The 26,120-nt window shown below is 30.0% G+C and overlaps 2 protein-coding genes and 1 long non-coding RNA gene across 5 annotated transcripts in view; 2 read left to right on the forward strand and 1 right to left on the reverse strand.

The window, feature by feature from the left end:
- LOC107447180 (protein Wnt-5b-like) overlaps positions 1–26,120 on the forward strand; it is a 415,322-nt gene that overhangs the window by 60,662 nt on the left and 328,540 nt on the right. The gene's annotated exons all lie outside the window — the stretch shown is intronic.
- On the reverse strand, positions 8,485–21,447 carry LOC107440213 (uncharacterized). The gene is made up of 3 exons (XR_015428681.1): positions 21,277–21,447; positions 18,025–18,218; positions 8,485–13,043 (listed from the first exon to the last, which is right to left on the reverse strand). It is a non-coding gene; the product is annotated as an uncharacterized LOC107440213 (long non-coding RNA).
- Positions 23,735–26,110, forward strand: LOC107454752 (speckle-type POZ protein). The gene is made up of 2 exons (XM_016072035.4): positions 23,735–23,925; positions 24,069–26,110. The coding sequence occupies exon 2, from the start codon at positions 24,385–24,387 to the stop codon at positions 25,804–25,806; it is 1,422 nt and encodes a 473-aa protein (XP_015927521.3). The 5' UTR covers positions 23,735–23,925; positions 24,069–24,384; the 3' UTR covers positions 25,807–26,110.

A 26,120-nucleotide genomic window follows, 5' to 3' on the forward strand; every position in this document is an offset into this window, starting at 1 on the left:
AACATTAAGCAAATGAACAATGTGTTTTCATTGTTGAGCATTATTTTCATCATTGTAAAGTTATTTTCAATAGTAAAATTTTCGTTGTGTGCAGAGAGAGATTGTAATCGAGTGTGTCAACCGTCGTTCCGACCGGGAGTCGAGTTAACTTGCCTTAGATATTAGGTTGTTAAAAAAATGTCTGCTACGCTTGCGAAAATTCAACTTTTTGAACTTCAATTTTTATAAATGTTCATTTTGAGTTGTTGTTTTTTGGTGTTCTTAGTTTAAATTTTCATCAATAAGCTCGAAATGACTTTGGATAAAACTGAACTTCGCGTTTTGATTCGTTATTGCTATAAACGAGATCTTTCAGCAAGGGTGTTGCAGAACATTTTTAGCAAGCTAATACTAGTGAATTAGAATTGAATAATTGCAGAGGTGTGATTAGAATCAACCGCTATAACATCTTATCATTTCATTTTCCTTATATATTTAGATGTAAGATTTAGACCAAGACGCCCGTAAGGACTTTTGTCTAAAAGGAGTAAATTGAGCCCTGTACTAATGAGGTTCAGTCACATTTATGCAAATTGACAGCAAAATTTTTTAGCGGAAATGCATGCATTTGCTAGAAAAATCGCACAGGCTATTTATACGATATGCTATTTCACATTTAACCCTATTCTGTGTGCTTTATAAATCCACAAATATATACCGATTTTTTGTTAAAAATTTGTATTTTATATCAAAATTAGTTCTTGCGAAAAAATTGAAAATCCTATTTAACCAGTCGTACTCGTACCAATTGTGGGAAGGAGAAATTTCACAGATGAAAGACACTTGGAACTAGACCTTTTTTTTAAATGTAATCTAAAAACCAAAACCTTTGTAATCTGCAATGAAATACCTGACCATGCACTAATTAAATTACTCAATGTGCAAATATTATTTGTAAAGAGCCTAGATGTGTTAATCCAGAATAACAAAGAAATAAATTTAAAAAAGAAATTTTATTGATCTAGTCAGTATAGGAGACATTTCCCTTAAATGCTTAAGAGCGCTCCTTTAAGATTTAACTGTAAAGGTTCAGCGAATTGGTCTTAAATAGGCTAACTAATGTAAATAATTAGCCTATATTTACATTAGTATATTTACATTATTTACATTACAAGGCCTATATTTACATTACAAAACCAAACTAAAAAATGTTTCTTTTTCCTACAGGGGGGAGGGGCGCAGATCTGAATTTCGTAACCCTAAAAAAATAAGTATAACTGCAATCTGCAAAATAAATAAATAAATAAAGGTTTTTCTGAGCCCTTTAATGTTAATTCTATTATTTCTTATGTATTTCACTGCATACTCTGTGTCCATATTTGTTAAACCATTCAAAATTCCTGGTTGTCCAATGAAAAAACTATAAAATTAAAAACTAGCTTCTCATAGACTCATCAATTTTCAGTGAAATGGGTCATATCTGTATCATTCTGAAATGAAGGAATTAAATTAAAAAATCACGTTTAGCAATAATTTTAAAGAAATAAATCTTTTAAATAGTAATCCCTATAATTTTATAAAACAAACTATGAAATAAACACTATAAATTAAATTGTTCCTTTTAATACTAACATTAAATTGGATATAATGTTAAGATTGCCTTTGATTTTTAGCATTAAAACATTATCTGTCAACTGTCCGACCAAGAAGAAGCAATCAATTTTGACTTTTTTTTTTCTAATGAATCCTCCTGCTTAAACCTTTGACGTAGAGTTTTTATAAAGCATATTTGTTGTACTTTTTTCATTATTTTGTATAAATTTAGGCCATAATGAGTGAAAAATGTTATATTTAGAATTTTAATATGTTATGATTATGGAATACCTCATGAGAAACACCGGCGTCTTTTTCTAAGTTTAAGGTAAAATTTTTCAAATATTTTTCTTCTTCAAATTTGCCGTTATTCGCACTAATTTAGATCTAAGACAAACAGTTATTCGTCAACGAAATTTCTTTAATTTGCAAATCATTGATACAATTAGAAGTTAACTTTTTGAATTTAAATGGAAAAAAAAATTTCAAACTACTTTTTTTTATTGATTTTTTTTTAGTAACTATTAGACTAATTTTTATAAATAAAAAATATTAAAAAATATTTTTGCTTATAAATAGAGCGTCAGAAAAAAATAAGCACAAAAGGGACACCGGTGTCCCATTTGTGTCAAAGGGTTAAAACACTTCAAAGATAAGTTTAAAAAAATTAAAAGTATAATATTTAACAAGTAAAACAACAACAAAAAATAAAAATTGCAGATGTCTCGCTAAAATGTACGATAACAAATATAGAAGGAACAATCGCTCAAAATTGGCACTTATTATAAATAAATTTCTAACGATTTCAAATTTAGGAAGCAAAATTTTATCTGAAAGAAAAGTTCTCGTAAAATCCAGAGTTCTGTCTGAGGATTAAAATTACTTTAAACAATGGGATTTAGTATTGTAAATTTTAAAATTAATCTTTTAGTTTTAGTCTTTTAAAACGCAAATAAAGCTTCCGATTAAAAAGTTTAAAAAAAAAATTTTTTTTTAAGGGAAAAGACAAAAAAACTTAAGAGACACATTTAAGGACCACCCGACTGGTAAGTGAAACTTGGTCACCTCTTTGTATAAAGGGTAGTAAGATTTTTTAAAAAAATTTTATTTCTTTTTTTTTATTCAAGAAAAAAAGTTTAAAATCCATGCTAAGATAATGATTTTTTTAATCAAATGGGCAATATCTAGTTTAATTTCCTTTTTTAACTGAATTTTTTACTTATTTATAATTATTACTATTATTATTTTTCGAGTATTGATATTCGCAAAAGAATTTTCAAAATAGAATTTAAACTAAGTTGACGAATAAAAACTTGAAAATTTTGAAAATGTCATTTACATTAACTAAAAAATTTTTTCTTATACAAAACAGTTTAATCCTCTGCAAATTTTCTTATTTTTTTAAAAGAAATTTCTTCCAACATGTTTTAAATTGCCCTTTATTATGTTTTAGTTAATAGTGAAAAAACATATTTAAAGTTACAAAAATATGAAATATGTTTTTTTCTACTTACGGAAAGGTCTGATATTTTTCCAGCTCCTTAAGCCGATTATTTAAAAAAAGCAAAGTAATATCTCGTTTAATTTCTCAAAAAGCACTTTTTAAGCAAATATTTAAAAAGACGTTTTTCATTCAAAATATTTCAAATAAGAATAAGAGATAAATTCTTTTTTCACTCATCTTTTTTTTCTTCTTTTTTTTTATTTAGTTAACAAAAGTCTTTATCGTCAGCAATGTTTTAATGTTTAATAAATTTGTGCATTGTAATATTAGGTGGTTGAAAAATTTCTGCAACACTTGCGAAAATTTCGACTTTTTTGAATTTTCATTTTGTGTTGTCATTTTTTGATGTTATTAGTTTTAAACTTTCATCAAAAGCTCAAAATGACTTAGGATAAAACTGAACTTCAGGTTTTGATTAGTTATTGTTATAAAAGAGATCTTTCAGCAGGGATGTTGCAGAACTCTTTTTTTACAACCTAATAAATCACCTACAGAAATGCATTTTTAGCATTTTGTTAATCTAAATTTTACAGACGTGGCACCTCTTTATTTTTATTTGAAATGTAACGCAAGCTGCATCAGACATTCCGCTTTTCATTTCAAGTTAAACGTAAAAGAGACATTAAAGCTGAAACAACTATAAGGAAGGTCAAAAACTTACTGCTTTATTTTCTCTAAAACAAGATTTTGTCAAAAACAGTGTACTAGAACTAATGTTAGGCCAAAAAATAAAATTTTCACCACCAAAATCATCTGCAATACTTAAAATGTCAGTAAGTCTTTGATTATTCGAAGTAAGTGGGAGGGAGTATATTAAAATAGATATTAAAGCTTAAACTACTATATGGAAGCTCAAAACTTGTTGCATTATTTTCTTTAAAATAAGATTTCGTCAAAACCGCTGTACTGAAACAAATGTTACCCAAAAAATAAAATTTTAACAGCCAAAATCATCTTCAATGCTTAAAATATCTGCAAGTCTTAATTTATTCGAAGTAAATGGAAGTGGATGTATTAAAGTAGACATTGAAACTGAAACTACTATAAGGAAGTCCAAATTATAGGATTATAGGAGTTGCATTGCTTTTAATATCTATTTTCATCAATGAACTCACGAACGAGCTTTTCCTTTCATAGTGCAGTGAAGTATTTTACTTTTATTACGACCATTTAATAAGTGTGTTCGCCAAATAAGAATTAAGATATTTTAATAAAAAATTCACTACCACTAATGCCCTAGAAAACGGCACTCCTTCGCTTTGCTTTTTTGAATATACCCTTTGTACAAAAGCACCGCTAATTCTGAATCATTCGTTAATTTTATTGATTTCTCAAAGTTCACTTCATTGATTAATATTCCCTTGAGAGCTTTGTAAGGCTTTCTACTATTCTTCCTACTTTGTAAGACTTATTTCCATTAAACTACGTTATTTTATTTTTATTGCACAGATAGCATTACTTGTTTCTTTTTTACAAAAAAGACTTCAACTCTTTGGCGCGGAATTTTCATTCCACACATTTTTCATTATTTTGTATTAATTTAGGTAAAATAAGTGAAAATATTATATTTAGTATTTTGATAATTTATGGTTATGAAGTACAGCATGAAACACCTGTGTCATTTTCGAAGTTAAAGGAAAAATCTTCCAAACACGGCTCTCTTCCCCTACAATAATTTTTCTAGCTTGCACTTTTTTGCAATTATTTATATTTAAATGAAACAATTATTCATTGTTGATATTTCTAGATCATCACCGATTTTCTTTATTAATTTATAAAATCTATTAATGATAAATTTTTGGATATGAATGAAAAAAAAAAACATTTCAAACAGCTTTTTTTGGGTTTTATATTTCAGTGCAAATATAATTCCGATCATCTGACAGATTTTTTTAGTAACTGTTAAACTGTGTTTTTTTATAACTAAAAGAGCAAAATGTATTTTTTCTTGTAATTGGAGCGTCAGAAAATATATGTGTATATATGAAGGGGATATCGGTGTCTCATCTTCTTCAAAGGGTTAAACTACCAAAACCGTCAAATATTAGATTTCTTCGGTAAAACCAAAGCAACCAACTTCAGTGATTAACAAATCGTTCATCTGTTACTGTTATAAAATGATCAATTCTATCATAGTGGTGCAATACAAGAAGTGCTTTTTTGACTTTCATTATGGCAGCATATAATTGAAATTGAGAAAACAGAAAAAAAGGAAACTAAGCACGCTTGAAAAAAGAAATTCTACTGATCTTCGACAAAACTATTAGAGTAACATGATCCATATTCTCAATTTCTTTTAATTAAATTGCCAAGGATGAAATTTGAAAGGTTGTGTGAACTTTAATTTCTTACCTACGGCGTCTGATAGCACCTGATATTTTGGACCATAAGTTGTACCAACAGTAAGCAAAAGGTTAACAGATAATAAAAATAGAAGTATATTAAGCAAATAAAGTCGCACATCTCTGTTTAAGGAAAGTTAACACTTTAAAATTTTTTTGTTGAAGACTGAAATTCACATTAGATCTTGCGTGCACTGTAAAAATTTTGGTGTCCAGTTGCCACCACATTTGGTGTCGAGGTTAACTAAAATTTTTAACAGGGCCTGTAGTCATTTTTTATTTAATTTCCCACTGTTATAGTTTTATTTATTTATTTTTTATTTGCTTACTGATATATATTTTATGCGTATTACAATCAATTTAATGGCTCATTGCAGAAATATTTCGTTTAAAAGCACATTTTTAGTTATACATACGGGCTAATTCTTTCAAATAATTATGTCAGGGCCGCGATAGTCTGGTTGGTAGGACATTGGGCCTATGTCCAAGAGTGTGTGGGTTCGATTAACAAATCAATACCTCTGGGGGTACTGATCCAGGAGTTTCCTTGTCTTCTGGATTGGTTCGAAATTACAAGGCTGTGGAGTTGAACATTAGTAGTCGTAAACCTGAAATTGGGTCAGCAGTTCAACGACGGATATAATATAAAATTATTATGTCAATTTTTTAAAATAATTTTGGTACGAAAACTGCAGTTCTGTACTTAAAAATGAAATTAGTTTACCTAAATTCCAAGTATAGTGGTATACATAAATAGTTTTACCATCGAAAATGTCTGTAAAACAATATTGTTAGTTGGTTTAAATGTTGGTTGAACAAGGATAAATTACCAAAGCGTAATAATCCCCCAAAAAAGCAAATAATAAGTTGTGTTCCAGAAAGTGTCCTGGAGAAAATGAGAGATAAAATTTTATGCCAGTAATAAATTTTACTAGCTTAACTCGTAATAACTACTTTTCCTCAAAAAATACTAAAGTTTCATTCAGAATAAGTATACTCAACTACATCTCTTCAAATCTTTACCGCTTATAGGTTTAAATTTAGTTTACAACTCTTAATTTTTTACAATATTCTGAATTTTCCTCATTGAGAAATTTTGTACAATTTTTGTTATCAGAACAAAAAAATCCTACGTAGAGATTGTTAAGGATTTAACAGTTAATGTCTGTTTAGGACTTACAATGATTATAAAAATGGCATAATTCACTAAAAGGCATTTATGACAACAGCTTTTGGAAAACAGATTAACTACGTAGTTTAGGATTACCGGTACACGAATTTTTCCCGTACCGGACAAGGTGAAAGTTTTACTATTTTAAAATTAAATATATTGTCTACCTAGGCAGCTATGATTTAACATTTTAATGATTATGATTCAAGTTTGTTCAATAGTTCATTCTGTAATAATTTCATAATAACTATTCGAAAAGAATTTCAGTTCTTAGAAGCAGCAATAAATAACGTAAATTCCACTCAACGAAATAGACTGCATATTACGGTGCATCAGGGATATTAAGTGAATAGTAAATAACCTTTCTAGGTCCGACATTTATAAAAAAGTGGAGTAAAATTGAGAAATATTATATTCAAAAAGACTTTTTGGATCCAAAAGCCAAAGATCAAAAAAATTTCATTTTAAAGTTTGAGAAGTTAAAAATTAAAGTAATCGTTTCATTTCACAAATTTTATTAATTACCGTGGAAATTCTTTAGAACATAACCTAAAGATTTGTTTGAAAATAAGTTTTTGTTAATTAAAATTTAGCTTTTCATGCAAGCCTAACGTAAAAATTTTTTTTCATTCAAAAATACTGTTGCTTTACACTTTTGAGCTTTTAAAAAATTTTACGCAGTCTAAATCATTGACATAAGTTTTGAAACTATAAGAGGAATTAAACTATGCTCATTCAACAGTTCAGGAAAATATTTCGAAGTTAAATTTGACCATATGCGAAGTGAAATGTGAGTTTTATAGACTATATTCGTATTATTCGTATTATATATATATTCGTATTTCTATAGTTTGAGATACACTCTACTGCAGTTTAGGCTCTATTTTCAAGTGTTTAAATATAACTGAACATTATTTGACACAAACCATTGAAAAGTGGAAAGTTTTTTTGCCTCATCTCTTTAGAAAAAAAACTTGAGCGGTTAGTAGTTTTGATCAGATAACTTACACCCTTGAGCAAATTAATTGAAACAAACTCAATAAATTCAGAAAACTAAGAGAAAATGCTATTTTATTTAAATTTATACAAACTCAAAAATTTTTAGTACATAATATGATCTCCACGACACTTTATTAACATTTGGACACGATTCGACATGGATTCCATTAATTTTTTACAGTCATTTATAATATTTGTGTCCTTGTACCACACATGAATTAACGCCGTGATTAGCTTCTCCATAGTTATACAGTCCATATTTAATAGGCGATTCTTGCATATGGCCCAGAGATTCTCAATTGGGTTGATATCCGGAGAGTTCCCTGGCTATTCCAATGTCGCAATTTGATTCTCAGACATGAATTTCTTGACAATTTTGGACGTATGGCAAATAGCTAAATCCTGTTGAAAAATCCCTGTTCAATCAGGGTATCGTTTCTTCATATCTGGAACAACTTTTTTACCCAGAATAGTAATGTACTGCTCAGAACGCATCATACCGTCAATAGGCTGCAAAGGTCCAACCCCATTGTAACCGAAACAACCCCAAAACATCTTCTTTAAAAAACACGAAAGAAAAAGCTTGTTTCAATTAATTTGCACAAGGGTGTACAAACTGCGTGTCCAAAGAAAAATAAAAGTTTTAAGAATATAAATGAACACAACTTATTCAAACGATGCTTAAAAGTTTTAAATTTTACCAACATATCCAAAAAATTTAAACGTTTAACATTAAATTTCATTTCTGAAAATGGAAATTCCAGAAATGCAAGTCATTTTGTCAGAAGAAATTAAAAGAAATTTTAAAATAGTGACCTCTGTCTCATTGTGTAGGACTACCTTAGATTTAGAATGTTTCAGAATATGCTGCCAATAGAACAATAGAATAATATTTAACATTTTCCCTTTCAGTTAGCACCTCTCAGATGGTTGAGTCCAGTTGAGTAACTTTTTTAAAGAGCAAGATGTTAACAATTTTAGTTTGAAGACACATTTACTAATCTAAGAGACTCAAAACTATCAGAATCAAAACTATTTATTAATTACACAAACTGATTACATTATACGTTTGAAATTTATTAAACACACTAATTACATTACTTGTTTAAAGTTTTACAGCATATCTTAAGTTTCAGAGCTGAACACTTCAGCAGAATAAATACATTGGTGTAACAGCTATACAAATACAGATGCAATAATGTAACATTAAAAATTCAGTACATTTTTCTAAGAAAACTAGTCCATAGGATTAAACTTAAGTTCCATGCAAGGACTAAAATAAGCATGTGCAAATTGTTTGATTGCAAATTATAAAAACTTTAAGATTCAATTTGTGTTGTATTAAATATGTTTCGTTCTTTTAACAAATGAGACTAACAATTTTATTCCTAGTTTTACTTGTAAATATACGCGTTATAAAAAGGCCGAAAATTTCATAATTTTATTTTTTCTACTAGCTTAAATTCTATTTAGGTTAAGTAAACAATTTATTTAAAATAACTAGTTATAAAACCAATTATCTAAATTTAAAATCGTTTAAATATGGAATTTCCTTTTGTGTCATCTTTAAATCTTTTTGAAAAGAGGTTCTCTTAAATGAATCCAAATTTAAGATTGCCTCTTTTAAAAAAGACAGATTGAATTTTTAGGAGGTTTGAAACAGTAGCATTTCAAAACTACAGAATTACTATATTTTAAATTTCTAATCTACTTTAAAGAAAACTTTAGCCGTATGAAGCGTAGACCTTGATTTGCCAAGTGCATATGAATTTATACCTATATTTTAGACATAAATTTAAAAATTTACTATTAAATTTTAGTAAAATTATATATACTATTTAAACCTTCTCCGAGGACCACAATACGCTAGTACATTGCAACTACCGTAATTGCAATCTTTCAGTTCTTTTCTTCTGAAAAATTATGAACCTCGGTTCGGTTAACAAATTAATTTTTTTCCGTGTCTTAATTTTTTTTTAAATTTAAATTTTAGAATGCCGATTATTGTAGTTAAATATCTGATAAAAATTACACGAAGTTAATTCTGTTCGTTGATTTACCGCTTTACGCATTGAAGTTTTTGCAATAAAAGGTTGCCGAATATTTTCTTTGTAATATAGCACGAAGTATCTGCCTATTTTAAATCCGAAATATAAGTTAAAATTTTATGGTGCTATATTAAAGTTAGCAGTTTAATCGAAATATTCTGCAATGTAACAGCCTGTTCTGCTCCTTAACCTTAAAAAAAAAACCTTTTATAAACTCTGCTACAAACTATTTTTGCTATTGCTATAAACTATCCGTTAAAATACACTGCAACTCTGAAATCTCACTTTAATTTGTTTAATATTGATACAACAGTTTATAAAAATATCAAAACCAATTTTGTAAAAGGATTATAAGGTTAACATTGAATCTATACCAATAAATATTAACAGCCAGATTAACTCTTTGTCTAGTTTAGAAATTGCTTGTGATTATAAATCAATACATTTTACAATCCACTAACAATCTTTTGGGAAAAACTGGTTTAAGCAATAAGTTATATTACTACAGGAGATATAGATAATGTTACAAGATAACAAATATCACATGAAATTCACCAAGAATATACAGAAGAACTTTAAAGACAGTTGCGCGTTTCAAAATGGATAAATTACATATTAGATAGAATTTTGCAAACATTTAAAACGTTGATATCTGTATCCAATTAAATACATTTAAACCTTAAATTTAGCAATTTAGTACCAAGCCAACAGTCGCAACACTTTGTAACCCATAAGAAAAAAATTAAGTTTTAGTCACGAATGCTTTTTCTGATGCTAGTTTTCATGGCGCTATTTTTAGCTTCTAAAAATAAACTCTTTTTCCAGGACATTTCGTTTATGCTTTTTGAATATGGTTTTTCCATATTTGAATATTTTTGCAATAAGACATTAAATTTTATAAAAGACTTATAACATTTATTTAATGAGCTATAAGAAATAGAATTTCGAGTTTTAAAACAAATTAAAAAAGGAGAGAAATTTTTTTTTCAAAAGTAGTTACTTAAAATGAAAACAAACTCATTTTTTTAATTTCATATTAAACCTAATATTTTAGTATTAAGCTTACCTTCACTTAAAGATTTTATATGGAACTGTTTTCCGTGTAAAGTTTCGTTTCTCTTTGACGTGCTATTTTGAGTTTAAAATTAAAAGCTTTCTCATAATAATGCTTTTGAGGTTTTCAAATTTAGTGCTGTTTCACGATTTATTCTATTGTTTATTTAATAAACTAACGCGTTTTAGTATTTCTCCAATGCTGGAATTTTTCAAAAATCAATTTACATTATCAGGGAATAGAAAATAAATATTAGCAAAGAATGAGAGTCATTAATTTACGTAGGTTACGTGGATTACGAACGTAGTCATTAATTTACGCAGTAATCAATTCAACCAAAAACATGAACATAACTTAAACATTTGACATCAAATGACAGTTTAAATGTAGCTTAAAACAAATTGCGTAAAGTAAAAAGGTCAAGTTCTCAGTGGGTTTTTTTTTCTTTTTTTTTTTTTTCAATCTGAAAGCTAAACTTTAATAAAAACGCTATTTCTAACAAATCTTAACAGATAACTTCACACAGCTCCTTAAGTCCCAACACTAGTTTAAAATTACCAAATTAAAAATATTAGCTGAAAAGAAAAATTTTTACTTTTACAATATTGTACTACCATGCGTAATTCAAAAGTAGATTTTTTCGTGGATTAGTTTTAAATTTAAACCCAACAGGTTTTTATTTTGAACCCAACAGGCTTGAACCCAAAAGGAGACTTTTTTATTTAATTGGTGAAATGCATTTTTAATTATTGTTATTATAAAGTTATGCAAATTTTGAAATTCTCTAAATCCCGGGCAAAAAAATATTTCATTTAAAATCTATGGTTTCGTATTAATTTTTCTGCATACAACATTTCAATGAAAGTAAGAGTTTGATTTAAATCTTTATTCTCCCTGAACTTCTGTAACTTAGTTTTCAAAATTTCTTTACAATTATGACTAACTTATTTTCTCCTTTTAAATGGTTAAACCACTTTATTCAATCGTAAATTTAGCACTAATGCCTCTTATTGATATATAACTTACCTTTCGAGGAATTTTACCCTTTACAGGAGAAAGTTTATGTTAATTTAAGTTTTAGACTATAGCTTATTGAGAGTTCAAGAAATCTTATTCGTACATTATCACCTATAATATACTGCATTAATGTGAAACTTAATTTGGAAGTAAAACCATATCGTGTTGAACAGATTCGAATGACACTTCCTGGGTCATCCGGGCCAGAAGTAAACAGGCTATTCATCAATATCAAGAAGTCACAGTGAAGACAAGAGAGGAACTAAAGTTTGAATGAGAGTGGAATCATTTTTTGAGACTACTGTTTGTACTAGTCAAAGAAGACCAGTAATTTTATGTTCTCTAATCTGAAAGAGTTTGGTTCAATTAGAACTAGAATATTCTGCAAAGAACTTTTATGCTATTAACTCTTCGAAGTCAGGTTCTACAAGGACTTCAGGAGACGGACCTGAAGACCTAGTGTCACAGTCCAGGACCTTAGTTACTAGGCCAACAGAGACCTTTAAACTTTTGATTAAAACAATTTTATTAGAATAGTTGACACGCGTGTGGAAATTCATATCTTGCAAGCGCTGGGACTTCCCAAAGATTTCAAGTCGCGAATCTACGACTCAACTCACAATCCAGGTCCTCGACTCCATGGTTATTCCTGCACTTACTAATCTGTGAACTTTGTACAAGAGTAAATTCAGAGACTTCTGAACGAGTGTGAAGCTCGAAGATGGAGCGCAGAACGGCCTTCTACCTCTACCAATTCGGACATCATACTGTTCAGACTTGTAGGAATTTTCCGTTCAAGCTTCTACACTTATCTTTTAGATCTGTGGCTCATAGTTTGCTTAAAGATCAGTGAATTTGTCATAGAGGCATTGTCTGAACTTAAGCTTATAAAAAATATTTCTCCATCCGTGGTTGTCCCTGGAAAACTAATTTACAGTACACTATCACAATCTAACTTAACTCACGTGGCCAAAATATCGTCAAATTAAGACAGGGTACTTAATTTTTTGCTCTTCACTATTGAACCATGCAACCTAATTCATAAGACAAGGGAATTCCTGGATCTAGTTAGTATTGGGAGAAATTTGTCTTGATCTCTTGATCGAACTTTCATTTGTGCTACATGGAAAGGAAAATCACAGAAACATCCCATTGTTAACCTGGGACTAACTCATAATCCGTTCACCAATAAGGATATTTTACGTCAGCTCTGTGGTCGGTGTGATCTGGGTGTGGAATTCTTATAGACCAGCCATTCGGGATTCGATTCGAAATCGGGTTACCTCATTGGAAGGCGAACGCTCCGTCCTTCTAAGCCACCACGGCTCTACGATAGCTATTTGTGAAAAATCAATCCATTTTGGATGAAATGAAACAAAAATTATACATTTAGATTGATCTCAGGGGCAACGGTAACTAAAACGCTTTTAATGTATTCATTTTAAGTCATAAAACCAGCTGTTTGCTCCCCATTAGCAAATCTTTTGCACAGAGATATCACGATGATACTGGTTTTTTAAGTTGTAATTGTTTTGAACTATTTTAAATACAGTTTCAAATATTTTAAATAATGTAAAAATTAATTTTTTAATTTGAGAGAAAGCTGGTTACAATCACGATAGTGTCGTTTACTCCATAGAGTTGAAATACTGGGTAGAGAGAGTAGAATAACCCCCGACCCGTGGACAAGATAAAGTCACGTGACTGTAGCCCAAACTTGCCGTTCACTTAGACCGCTTCGATTCCCGTCCATTCATTTAGCATTGCGATCGTCTGATGCAATTAACTGTCTGTCTTTTTAATTCAGAAATAAGAATGGTACAAAAGTCCAGAGCATTTTGCTGCACGGAGAAGTTTTCTAGGGACTGTCCGATAACTTTTTACAAGAAAGGGCGACATTTTTTTTTCACTTTTTCTATTTTAAAATTGATTTTAAAAATTTTCCGATACTCAGTCATGCTCTGATAATCATGTTTTATTTGCTTCAATAATCAATTACGCTCGTTTTTGCTCACTTTTTTTGCATTTAACTTAAGTTTTTATTGTTTCTTAAACTTTAAACTTATAATGTTTAAGTATATTTCAATATATATTCTATTTTTAGCTGAAATAGCTGCAAAGCTTTGTTGGCTTCCTTGGCGAGATACTTTAGCGCCAAGGAACAGTTGAGTAAACTTTCGGTTTTGTTTTAGTTCTCTTTAAATGTCGATATCATTTCTGTATATTCTGAAGATTTTGTATATCTTTACCTCTTGATTACTAAAACCCAATATTTATCTTGTTCTAAAATGTTTCCTTTAAATATATATATTTAAATAAAAAATATGGTACATAAGAAGTTGTGTTTTTTAAATTACATAGGAATGCTTAAAAACCAAATTATTTGTATATTCTTATATGTTTGATGAATAATTAAATTCTATGAAATATTTTTAGTATTTAAATATAAAATAGTGTATAGAAGTGTTAGTGTTAATTTTTAATAAAATTATATAATTCTGTTACTATACATAAAATGAATACAAATTATGTACTATTTAGAAAATAAATTAAGGTATATTTAATATAATCATTAAGTACTTGTTTATCTTCTTTTTATTTAAAAATAGTTGCTTTATTGGAAATACTTTATTTTACTAGTATATTAAAGCGTAGAATTAGTTTGATTTAGTGCAACAAATTTAGAAAACATAACATAGAAGTGGATAAGTTTGTATAGGAGTAAATTAGTGCAGTAAATTAGCGCATGTTATGCATTGGTATGGAATAAACTGCTCAGACGGCCAAGGCTAACAGCTGGCTGTGGTGCAAAGATTTAGCATCGTGAACCTTTCTTGTAAAATTTCAACTGTTTTTACCTTTATCTAGATTGTATATATTTAATTTGCAGCTGGCTAAAAGATATAGTTTTAAATGCACTTACTATTTTTAAGAAAATTACATTTTTTATGAATGGGCATTGTAATTTTCTTAATGTCCATTAAATGATTATGGTTCTTTTATTTGCAAAGTAAAATATTTTTAACTGCTACTTTTTAAGATACTGGTTTTCTGTATAAAAATTATTAAATATACATTGACCTATAATAGTTGCATAAATTTACCTCATAAAAAGTTGCATAAATTGCAATTTCTATCACAAATAAAAGTAAGATATTTTAATTATAAGTTCGTCATTAGTTTCAATCTACATTTAGTACAAAGTAAAAATTCTAATTGCTTTCTCTTTTATTTAAGTATTTTTTGTTTAAATTTCGAAAGCTTTTCTACTAGTCTCTTTGTGTGTACAATTTAAACTTCCTAGTAATTTATGGAATTAGATTGTACATGAAATACAAAGTAAAATTTCTAATTAAACTCTTTTATTATTTTCTTTGATTAGTTTAATGCTTTTAATCTTATATTTTTCTCTATTCGGAGCTGAAAACTTTTATATTAGAATAAATATTTTATTTCATATTTAGACAAATTGTTGAGTATTAAGTTAAAATTCAACAGCAGTTTATTTTTGAAAATATCTATTTTAAGTGACAGGAAAAAAAGAAGTCAAAATTCTAAATTAATAATGTAAATAATCTTTATTGTATAAATAATTTAATGTATTCAATATATAAATAAAATTCTAAACGTAATTAAATTTAATCAAAAATATGTTTTCTAACTAATCTGTTCTACTAAAAACGGGTTTTATTTTCCCCGAAACTATTTTTCCCGAAATTTGATATTACCTCTCGAGCAGTCTCTTGGTGAGCATAAATAAAATTGATAAAAGTGTTGCAACATTAACGTTATTTCTAAGCATCGAACTTTTTTCAGACAATCTGTTCAATTTTACAATTTGTTTTATATGATAAAACTTTTAAAACGTAAAGATTAAATTAATTTTTTAAACGAACTTGTGTTTCATTAAAAAAGAAGGGCAACATTTTCAAATTCACATTTTAAGCCCTGGTAGATTTAAAAAAAATCCTGATTTTTGTATCGAAGTTATTATTTTTTTTTAAAAAAATAGCAATAGTTATTACAATATATATTAGTAATTTTTTTTTTTTTAAATAGGTCTTTGCAATAAAAACATTTTTAAAAAAAATTTCTGAATATAGTAATAAATATAAGTGATGCAGAATACCGTTTCTTATTTTTATATAATGAATAAATTTTAAGAAATAGTGTTAAGGGTACAGACGAGAACTATTGAATTTTTTAAAATAAAGGCAGTACTTTAATTAAAAATTATTTGTTAAGAGAAAAAAAACTCCTCATGTTTTAAAAACCCATTTAATAATATTAAAGAAATATGATTAACGAAAATATTTTTTTTTTCTCTCTTTCAAATGCTCCGATTATTTACGCATCGGTAATATCGAAATAAAGCTGTTTAAAAACTTAGTGCGCCAACATTTGTGATACTGCGCCAAGTATTGCACTCTTTCCATCACGTGATTGTAACTCTTTGCTTGCTATCTGTGGCGTGTCTTTTCGGAAGGAATAAAGCGGACTTGGTTCCTCTACCTACTATATCAACTCTATGGTTTACTCAGCTTCGGCAGTAATTTTCAGATTCTTAACTAAATTTTGACGTATTAGGATAATTACTATCATTACTACTAAACAATTTATCTTTTGAAAAAACTATTTGGTCTCTTTCAATCCAATTACAGAAACATTAAAATATTTTTTTTTTCTACAATACGAAATTTATTGAACTTGTAAACAAAGATTAATCTCATTCCAAAAATTCAAAGCGAAGTTAGCAAATTGTACTCTACTATCACATTGTATTCTCGGGGACAATAGTTCATTAGAGATTCAAATATGAAACAACAAACGGGAAACAATTATTTTATCACTATAAATTTAAAAAAGGCTTTTAAAGAATGTGTGAATAAAATTTAGGAATTGCATAAAGTCGCATTTAAATATCTCTTATATTAATTCAAAGCAAAATCATGATTAAAAAGGGAGCATTGAAGTACCCAATTTTATTTAATTTGCACGCTCTCATTTCAAAAATTTGAAACTATTTAGACAAGCATTAAAAACTTAGGCTATGAAAAATTCACTTTTACACTTTAGCTCACTATGTTTTTACTATAATAAACATGACATGGAGTTTTAGAATTCTTCTACTTTTAAAATGTCTGAAAAGTTCAAATTTATTTGCACTCTAAATTTTATGGTTAGTGTAAAGCCCCATAAAAGCTAAGAATCATTAAAAATTGGGCAGACTACTATATTTGACATAATCGTGAATCGTATATGATATGAGTAAAACAGATAAAGTCCTTGAATAACTGAAAATTATTGAACATTAATGTTAAATTAATCTCTTCGGGACTCTTTTTTGTATCTTAGGCAAGGTTTTTAAATTCTAAACAAATTTCTTAATTTTACTTTGTTCTAGTGGAATGGCTGTGAATTTATTGTAAAAATACGAAGAATCAACTTTTTAAAACTTGTCCCAATTCAACATCTTGAGGGTTCCATTAAAGAAAAATGCAGTCCAGGAAATTTGTTATCCAATCTATCCTTAAAGGAGTGATTCTGCAAAAATGGGTTTGAGAAAAAAAACTAAGTTTACACAAAATTTCTTTTCTCCTGAAAATAAAATGTTAGAAGTTTTAGTTTTATAAATTAGACTAACCAGCAAATTTTAGAGATTTATTCCTATTTCCAATAAAGTATGAAAAAATTTTAGAATAAATTTTTAAGAATGAAATTTGCTAAATTATACTGAAATATTTATGTTAAAAATGTTATGTTATTATGCTTTTTATGTTATGTTTAAAAAAGGATATGAACTCAAAATTTCTAAAACTGATGAAACTTTCTTCAATTTAGAAACTCTTGTACTATCCTTATTTAAATGTGAAGGACAGTATTTCAACAAAAAAAGTTTATTAATCTGTGTCTATGGTCACGAGTCAATGTTTTAAAAATAAAATTTCTATTTTAACTTCTATTGACAATTTTTGAATTATAAAATTAAAAAAATCATAAAAAATTAGCCAAGAAGCATTCGATGCATATTTATATTAATTTTGCTAGCAAATATAAATTTAAAATGCTTTTTTGCTGGGAAATTAATTACACGATTTCATATTTAAGTTTTTCCAACTAAACTTAGCTTTTGGAAGACAAGAACTTAATCCCTGATATTGCAATGCTGGAAAATTTTGTCTCAAAGGGATTTTAATTTTTAAAAAATTCACTGTTTCAATTCCTGTTTCAATTTACGGTTATTGACAACAATTCTTAACTTAATAAATTTTACATATAGTTTTATAGGGCCTAAACGTAATATTTGATATTTGTACCTGTAATTTCATCAATTCCAGTTTTAATTAAACAATATCCATAATAAGTTCTATCCTACTGTAAGGTTGTCCAATACAAGAACATATATAAATTGCTGTAAAAAGAATCCAATGACGATAGAAAGGAATGTTTCGTTCACTTTTTCTAGAATCTTGTCGATGTCCAATTATCGTACTGATTAAGTTTCACCAATCTGAAAACAAAAATTATATAAATATAGCAGCAAAATCTCAATTCTCACTTATTTCTAAAATGCAGAAATCTGCACAATTTTATCTCCGCGAAATAAATTAACTATTGAAAATTTGTGAAGTCACTTCAGAATAAAAACTAATACAATTCATGGAATTCTCACTTTAATAGCTTTTAATTGTTAAATTGTTTAAATGCAATACGCAAAAATTCCTAAAATAAGACTAGATTATCATATCCTTTAAGCAGTTAAGTCATTTCACGGTAAGAATACCATATACACATTTTTATATCAAGAATAAACTGGTGGAAAATGATAACATAAAATTTTGCAAAACAAAAAAAAAACAAAAAAAATTGGGAGAAATAAAATTTTAATATGAAGTTGAATTTTAAAAAATTCTTTTACACCACTTGGTAGAAAGTGCTAAGATTAAATACTTAAATTTAATGAAAAAATAAGAACGCATAGAACAAGATTTATATTGTCATGAAATACTAGATAAAAGGAAAACATAAGACGTTCTCTGAATTCCGTCTGATAAGTAAAATATTTAATAAATTTCCATTTAAAACTTTATACTGAGTAAACGAAAACAGTCCCTCCAATTTAAAATTTCCCATAATTTCCTGTATAGAATGTAATTAGATTTTTTGAGTATGTAAAATGCATCAAATCTATCCAAGTTTTGAAATCTTTCGGAAAAGATGTTCTAGACGTTGTAAACGCTAATAAAATAACTCCTTACGTTTATCTAACGCTTTTTTGTACTTAATATTCTCATAAGAATTGAACGTAGAATTTAAGAGCACAAAAACCAGGTTTACTGTACTGTAGGCAACCAAACGGTTGCAGATTAAATTTGGGAAAAAGACTAATGGTTGTGAAAAAGTGCTCAAAAGTATCTTTTTCTAGAAGTACGTATCAGATATGTTTTTAAAACGAACTTACATAAAATATCATGCTTTAGAGCATTAAGTATTTTTTTTAAACTTGATTGAAGAAAATTTAATATTTTAATAATAGCCGGATACAGATATAATCATAATTTCAAGGTGGCGAAATTAAGCGGACAAAATGTGTATAAGACCCATCTACCTCTCGTTACTATCTGTTATGCTATCTGAGACGTTTAAGAATAATTAAACTAAAAGTCGTTTTAAAGGTTTAACTTTAATGTTAAATGAAAACCGCTTCATTACTTTATTTGCTGAGGTTATAAAAACTTCTATTTAAAAATTAATCTGGTTCGTTTATTTGCAGAATAAAATTTTTGTAAAATTAGATAGAGAAATTTTAACATAAACTACAAAAAGCTTAGAAGATTAACTTTTTGGTACGAAATTCAAATGCAAGTACGAAAAAAATCAGTTAAGAAATCTAATAAAGTGATTTCCATAACTTTTTATCTTTAGATGTAAGACCTAGCTGTAAGACCATCTTTGCATACACTGATGTAGACAGTGGCAATCCCCGGGAAGACAATGTAGTTTTCAGAAATATAAGTCCAGGCATCAAGCTAAAAATGTGTAGTTATAATTTGACTCTAGATTGAAAAAGAGTAACAGGTAACTTCACTGAGTGAAATTTGAAATTAAAGAATAAGTTTGAAATAACATTACTAAATTTTTAAATCAGATTGTTAATAAGTGGTTAATAAGAGATTGTTGAAATGGAAAAAATACGGGGGGAGGACCTTAAGACTTGCACCTAGAACTTTAGTTTTGATTTTTAAGAAAAACTGAGAATTACTTTTAACTACCGTAAAATAAACTAAGAAAAAAAACGTATGATTTAAGTACCCTAAACATTGCTTTTTCATTAATTTAAAATGAAAAAGCACCATTTCTAAAGCATATACAATAATTTTTAAGAAAATTTTGAAACTTGAATTTAAAGATTATTGCATAAATTCGCGTTAATCGCTTTTACGGTAAAATTAAATAAAAATTTTTTTTACCTAACACTGTCTTTTTACACTAATTTTCAGTTCATTTTTCCAAAGAGAAAGAAAACGTTTGGATACTTTGAATAGTTTCTGAACATTTGTAAAAATGTTGGAAAGACATATTACCGTGCAATGCGCTTTTAAATAAGTAAGAAGTTTTATTTTAAAAGCCATTAATAGAGTTAAACATAACAAGTGGAACTACACTAAGAGAATTGTAAAACAAAACAAAAATCACCACACAAGTCCTTTCAAAAAACAAAAAAGGAATGAAAATGTCAAATCTTTCCAAAATGCGTGGCAAAGGTTTGCTTCGTAAGCTTAGCACGTATTCTCACTGGATAAGAATGCAGACTAGAGCCTCTGAAGAACCAAATATATTTTGCGAACTCAATAACCTTCGACAGGGTCAAAAATCTTTTCACAAGAAATTTTTCCATTATAAACAGTTCACTATAAACATGTATTTGCATAAATCAGTTGATTTGGAACTAGTTCATAAACCTAGAAATTTTACGTATTAGAGTTACTCAACATATTTGGATTTGATTCCAGGCACCCGGTCGCTAAGCTGTGGCGCTTCACGCTGTCGTGCCACAGGTCCCTGGTTCGATCCTCGGGCCGGCCAAGGTTGATTCAGCCTTTCATCCCTTCAGGGGGTCGATAAATGAGTACCAAGTATGCTTGGGAACTAAACATTTGGGGTTCCGCGTTCGGTTAACCACCTGATCGGAACATCTGCTTTTGCACCCCAGAGCCCAAGGTCAAGAAAACTGAGATGGGCACAGTAGGCCTTGGCCCTCTATGGGCTGTCGCGCAGCTGAGTTTAGTTTAGTTTAGAAAGATTCCAACTGAAATTTAATTTTAACACTACAAGGATAAATAGATTGCAGGAGATAAATTACATTAAAAACGATAGCTGAAATGTTCGCTGACGACTTTATTAACAAAAAGATATTAATATTATATATATAGTAGTTTAAAAATAAATTTGTAAATAGTACTTATATTAGAAATCATTAAACACGACGAGTTTAGGGAAAAAATAACAATTCAAATGTTTAAAGTCTCATACAATTTACCTTTCTCAATAAGGAAAAATAAACTTACCAACAATGACGAAAAGAAAAATCTCTAATTACATAAATCTAAGTAAAGTGTCGACTACACTGATAAAAGCAAAATACGATCCTAATCATAAAACTAAGCATCTGCGGCCCATTTACTTCCAGCGGGGTAGTGGTAGACATAATATTTGAAATACGAATAAGCAGAAAGCAAGAAAAATTGAATTAAGGATGGTGAAGAGGATCGGTGGTACTCGCTTTTATCCTCTATGCTTTGAGAGAGAATAAAAACACAAACTCATACTCATATGTTGTAGTTATCTTAGCATCAGCCCTGCGAGGGGCTCTAACCAATTCATCTGAGTAGGAATGTATGATAAATCGCCGAAGCGCAATTGAATGGTGAAGGTTGGGGTTCAGTAACATTTACTGAGTGAAAATTAAAATAAAACAGCGGGATTCAAGCAACCAAATTTATTGCTTTATTGAAATTACATACATGTGCAGGCTTGTGAGCTCAATCTAGGCTTATACGCCTTTGACAAGTAGAAAGACAGATGAAACAATTGAGAGAAGGACATCACCAAGAATACATCCATGGTTACGGCGGTATTCGAATCCGCTATCTCCACGTTTTCCGCAGCGTTTGACCGGCAACACCGCTCGGCCAGGGAGGCCGTCAAGCAAATTCAAGAGAGAGAGAAGAGGTTTTTGCGGCAGACTGCCTCAAAAGCACAAACTACTACCTACGCGCCTTTTATAAGAACGATATCGTACTTAAAATCACTTCCTGTGGCTTATTTCTGCTTAATTCTATATGCACACTAAGGTGCTCCGTAAAACAGTATTTTTCGACCAGACACTTGGGGGTAGTGAGTTCAATTCCCGTCACATCCGTGGATTTATCTGTTATTCTCTTTTTGTCATGTCCATCTATTATTGTCAAAAAGTGGACTGGTCGATCATCACTGGCAGTGGTCATTGAGAGTATTAGTAACCACTTTGATCAGGAGGCTAGGAGTAATCGACTTAGCACACAAGTCTTCGGGTTACTAAAGCGGAGAAGCCATCCCCTCTGCAGAGGATCAAAACTGTGAAGGCATGTCTTCGAATCATACTCCGGGATGTTTCCCAGACCGTCCCGATTGCCCATTATGCAGCATTAGTACTACGTAAATGAAGTACTACTACAATTACTTCCAATTATAATTTGTGCCATAAGTTCCTTAATTTGTCTTAAAGTTGGTGATGAAGTGAAATGTAGGTAGGTACATTATTTACGTCGCACTAGAGCTGCACAATGGGCTATTGGCGACGGTTTGAGAAACATCCCTGAGAATGATCCGAAGACATGCCATCACAATTTTGATCCTCTGGGAATTGGATGGCATCACCGCTACGGTAGCTCAACGACTTAAAGTCGAGCACTTTACGGTATAACAGCTTATCGAGAACAGATACCGCACACCCTCGGTCCCTCCACAGATTAATAAAATTTGTTACCCACCCGCCCACTGACCACTGCCAGTGATGCTTGACTTCTGTGTATCTACTGGGAACCGTGTTTTAAGTATCAGCCCACTGTGTGACTACTTTTAAATGTTAATATCATACTAATGCTTGATTGTATATAAAACATTAGTATCACAAACATCTAAACATTAGTATCACTATCAAGCACTAGAACCAACTCATACTTTTTACGAATAGGGTCGCTATTTTTAAGATACTGATTGAATAGGTTTGAAGTTTAATAGATCAAAAGGGCTGTAAGATAAAAGAGTTTCATATTAAGCGAAAATTGGTTGATTCTCATCAAAAACTTCAGAGATATGACTTACTAAGCAAAAAGGGTAATGCTCAAACTTTTGATCGCTTTCCTTATTAAACTATTGGGATCGTATTCAACAGATTACGGCTAACTACCAAATATTTAGAATCAAATATAAAGTCTGTTTAGAGGCTTCCCTGGGATAGTGGTATCTCCCGGTAAATGATGTGCGAAGACTGGAGGTGGCAGGTTCGAATCCCGCCGTAACCTTAGGAAGTATTCTTCGTGATGTCTTTCTCTGAATCGTTCTATTTGTCCCCCTACATGAAAAAAAATTATGAGCTTAAATTAAGCACACAAGCCAGCAAATGTATGCAATTTCAATAAAGCAATAAAGTATGTTTATTCAGTTGTAGTTTTTTTATTTACGTCACACTAAAGCTGCACAATGGGCTATTGGTGACGGTTCAGGAATCATCCCTGAGGATGATCCGAAGACATGCCATCATAATTTTGATCCTCTGCGGAGGGGATGCCATCCACGCTCAGTCACCCGACGACCTGCGCGTGAAGTCGAGCACTTTATGGTAGAACAGTTTAACGAGGACCGATACCGCACTCCCTGGGTCGCTTCGTAAACTGATCCAAGTGGTCACCCACCCGCACACTGACCGCAGCCAGTGATGCTTGACTTTGTTGTTCTACTGGGAACCGTGTCTTAACGATCAGTCCACTGCGGGACGTCTGTTTATTTAGAAACGATACGTTTTCGCGCCTGCTTTCGTAATTTAAAATTTCATTTTCTACAATTAATCAGCCTATTTCATGTCCATTCCTCGAAATAATATAATATTACAAGTTAGTACGAAGGAATCCTATCATTAGATAAAAAGATATTCAGGTATGCTGTTATTTATAAAAGTGAGTGATATTGTTTACAAAATTTATTTAATTGTTTTATATTTTCTACACACTCGTGCATTCAACAGAATTTCAGGTTTATAAGTCCATATCATCATAGTTTAAAGATATTTGATTACAAATTATTTTTTTTAATATTATAGGAAATATAAAAACAGAAATGATTTAAATGAGCCTCTCCAGTCTAAATATTACGAATATTTCAGACGAGAAAACCAAACTCAAAGCTGTAAAAATTTTGCTTTTGTGTTTCGCTTGCTAGTTGACGTCATTATCTACTGAATCAGTTGATTAAAGCTCAGTTTCTGATTTCCATTGTAAAGATAATACTCCCTCATTGACCGGTAATCTGACGCCAAATTTTATCAATTCTTTGTGAAACTAAAGTACTTTCAGCTGTTGATATCGGGAGAGAATGGTGCTTTTTTAGGAACTGGTTTGTGTTGAAAGTTCGCAGACATGAGTGTCTACACGGGAAAATATATTTTTTCCTGGAGCATTGAAAACTTTTTTTCCTACTTTTTCGAAAGCGAAGAGCAGCTAATAAGTCCTGAATTCCAGATCGAACCATTTAAAGGCACGAAGTGGATTGTATTATTTTCTAAATCTAGAACTTCGTATAATAGATACATCTCCTGTGTTTTGAAAAGAAGCGAATCTTGCGATAGACGCGAGAAACTGGAAATAGGTACCACTGTTGAGCTAATTGGCTCATCCCGAAAACTCTATTCGTGCAACGTACCTAAGATTTACAAATTTGCAAAAGGAGATCTAGCTACTTTAATTCCTGATACATGCATCAATGGGCAAATTGTGGCTGACGAAAAGTATTCTGGTGATGTTATGACTATCCGCTTGGTAATGCTAAGCAAAGAGTTTAATGGTACTCAAGATATTGAATGCATTGCTCGAACAAAAGTTGGTGGCGATCAGTATTCTTTTGAGTGGAAATTCGCTGAGGAGAGCTTCCCTCAATGTAAGACATTCCCATGTTTTCTAGGGATGCAAGTTGCTTTAGAGGTTAATTCTGTATTAAATGATTCTGTCAGTGTTTTGATTAAAAGAACCAAACAAAATTCTGATTCTCAATTTTTGCAGTGTAAAATCTCTTTCATAGATGTCGATGGTACTAAAATAGGCTCTAGAAAGTCTGCCGGATGGTTTCCTTCAAAAGCAGATGAATGGAAATTTGTTTCAACCATTACAAAGAATTTTTTAAAGGAACAATATGAAGCCAACAGCTTTGTTACTTTGCTCTGTGAATGCCATATCTCAAACGGGACTTTGCCCGCAGAACTAAAATACATACAGAGCGATATAATTGCAGAATCATCCGTTCACACTTTGCAAGGGGATTTTCAGCGTATGTATTTGGAAAAAATTCTGAGTGATGTTAAATTGAGGGTTCTTGATGAAACATTCTTGGCACATAAATGTGTTCTGTGCGCTCGCTCTCCCGTTTTCTTAGCCATGTTCAGTCAAAACATGACCGAAAAGGAAACCAGTTTTGTTGACATATCAGACGTGGATCCCAAAACATTCGGGCTGTTCCTTAAATTCTTATACATGGGAGAAACAGAGTTCAAGACTTATGAAGACGCCTTGAAGTTATTGTTGTGCGCTGATAGGTACCAAGTTCTTTCGTTAAAAGAGTATTGTTCTTCTTTCTTGATTTCGGATTTGTGTGAGATAAACGCGTGCCAAATACTCGTTGTTGCCGATATGGTGGCGATGAATCTATTGAAAGCATCCGCTATTCGGCGTATCGAAGCTCATGTGGCGAGAATATTTAAATCGGCAAATTGGATTAACGTTTTAGAACATCATCCTAGACTAGCAACTGAGGTATTGTCGATTTTGTCTTCTGAATTAGTCAAATAAGTAATTAAAGAGCTTAAAGAAAAACTTTTAAATGATATTTTAGTGAATTTGTGAAACTCAACCGGTTTCGTGTCGATTAATACATATATTGGTGTTTTACGATTGCGATATTAACAAATACAACTTTACTTTGAATGTTTCTTTCTACAAAATTTTTTATTTCTTATTGTATTGTACATTAGAGTGCACCTATTCCTAAAAATAACTCTTATTTTATCATATCAGAAAAATCCTATTTTTCGAAAAACCCTGTTTCTAAATCCTATTTTTCAAAAATAAAAGTTTCAAATTTTATTTAAAAAAATGACCCTGTG

This window comes from Parasteatoda tepidariorum, chromosome 8 (assembly GCF_982258835.1).
Source record: "Parasteatoda tepidariorum strain Cologne lab strain chromosome 8, Ptep-v5.0, whole genome shotgun sequence".
In the NCBI taxonomy this organism is placed as follows: domain Eukaryota; kingdom Metazoa; phylum Arthropoda; class Arachnida; order Araneae; family Theridiidae; genus Parasteatoda; species Parasteatoda tepidariorum.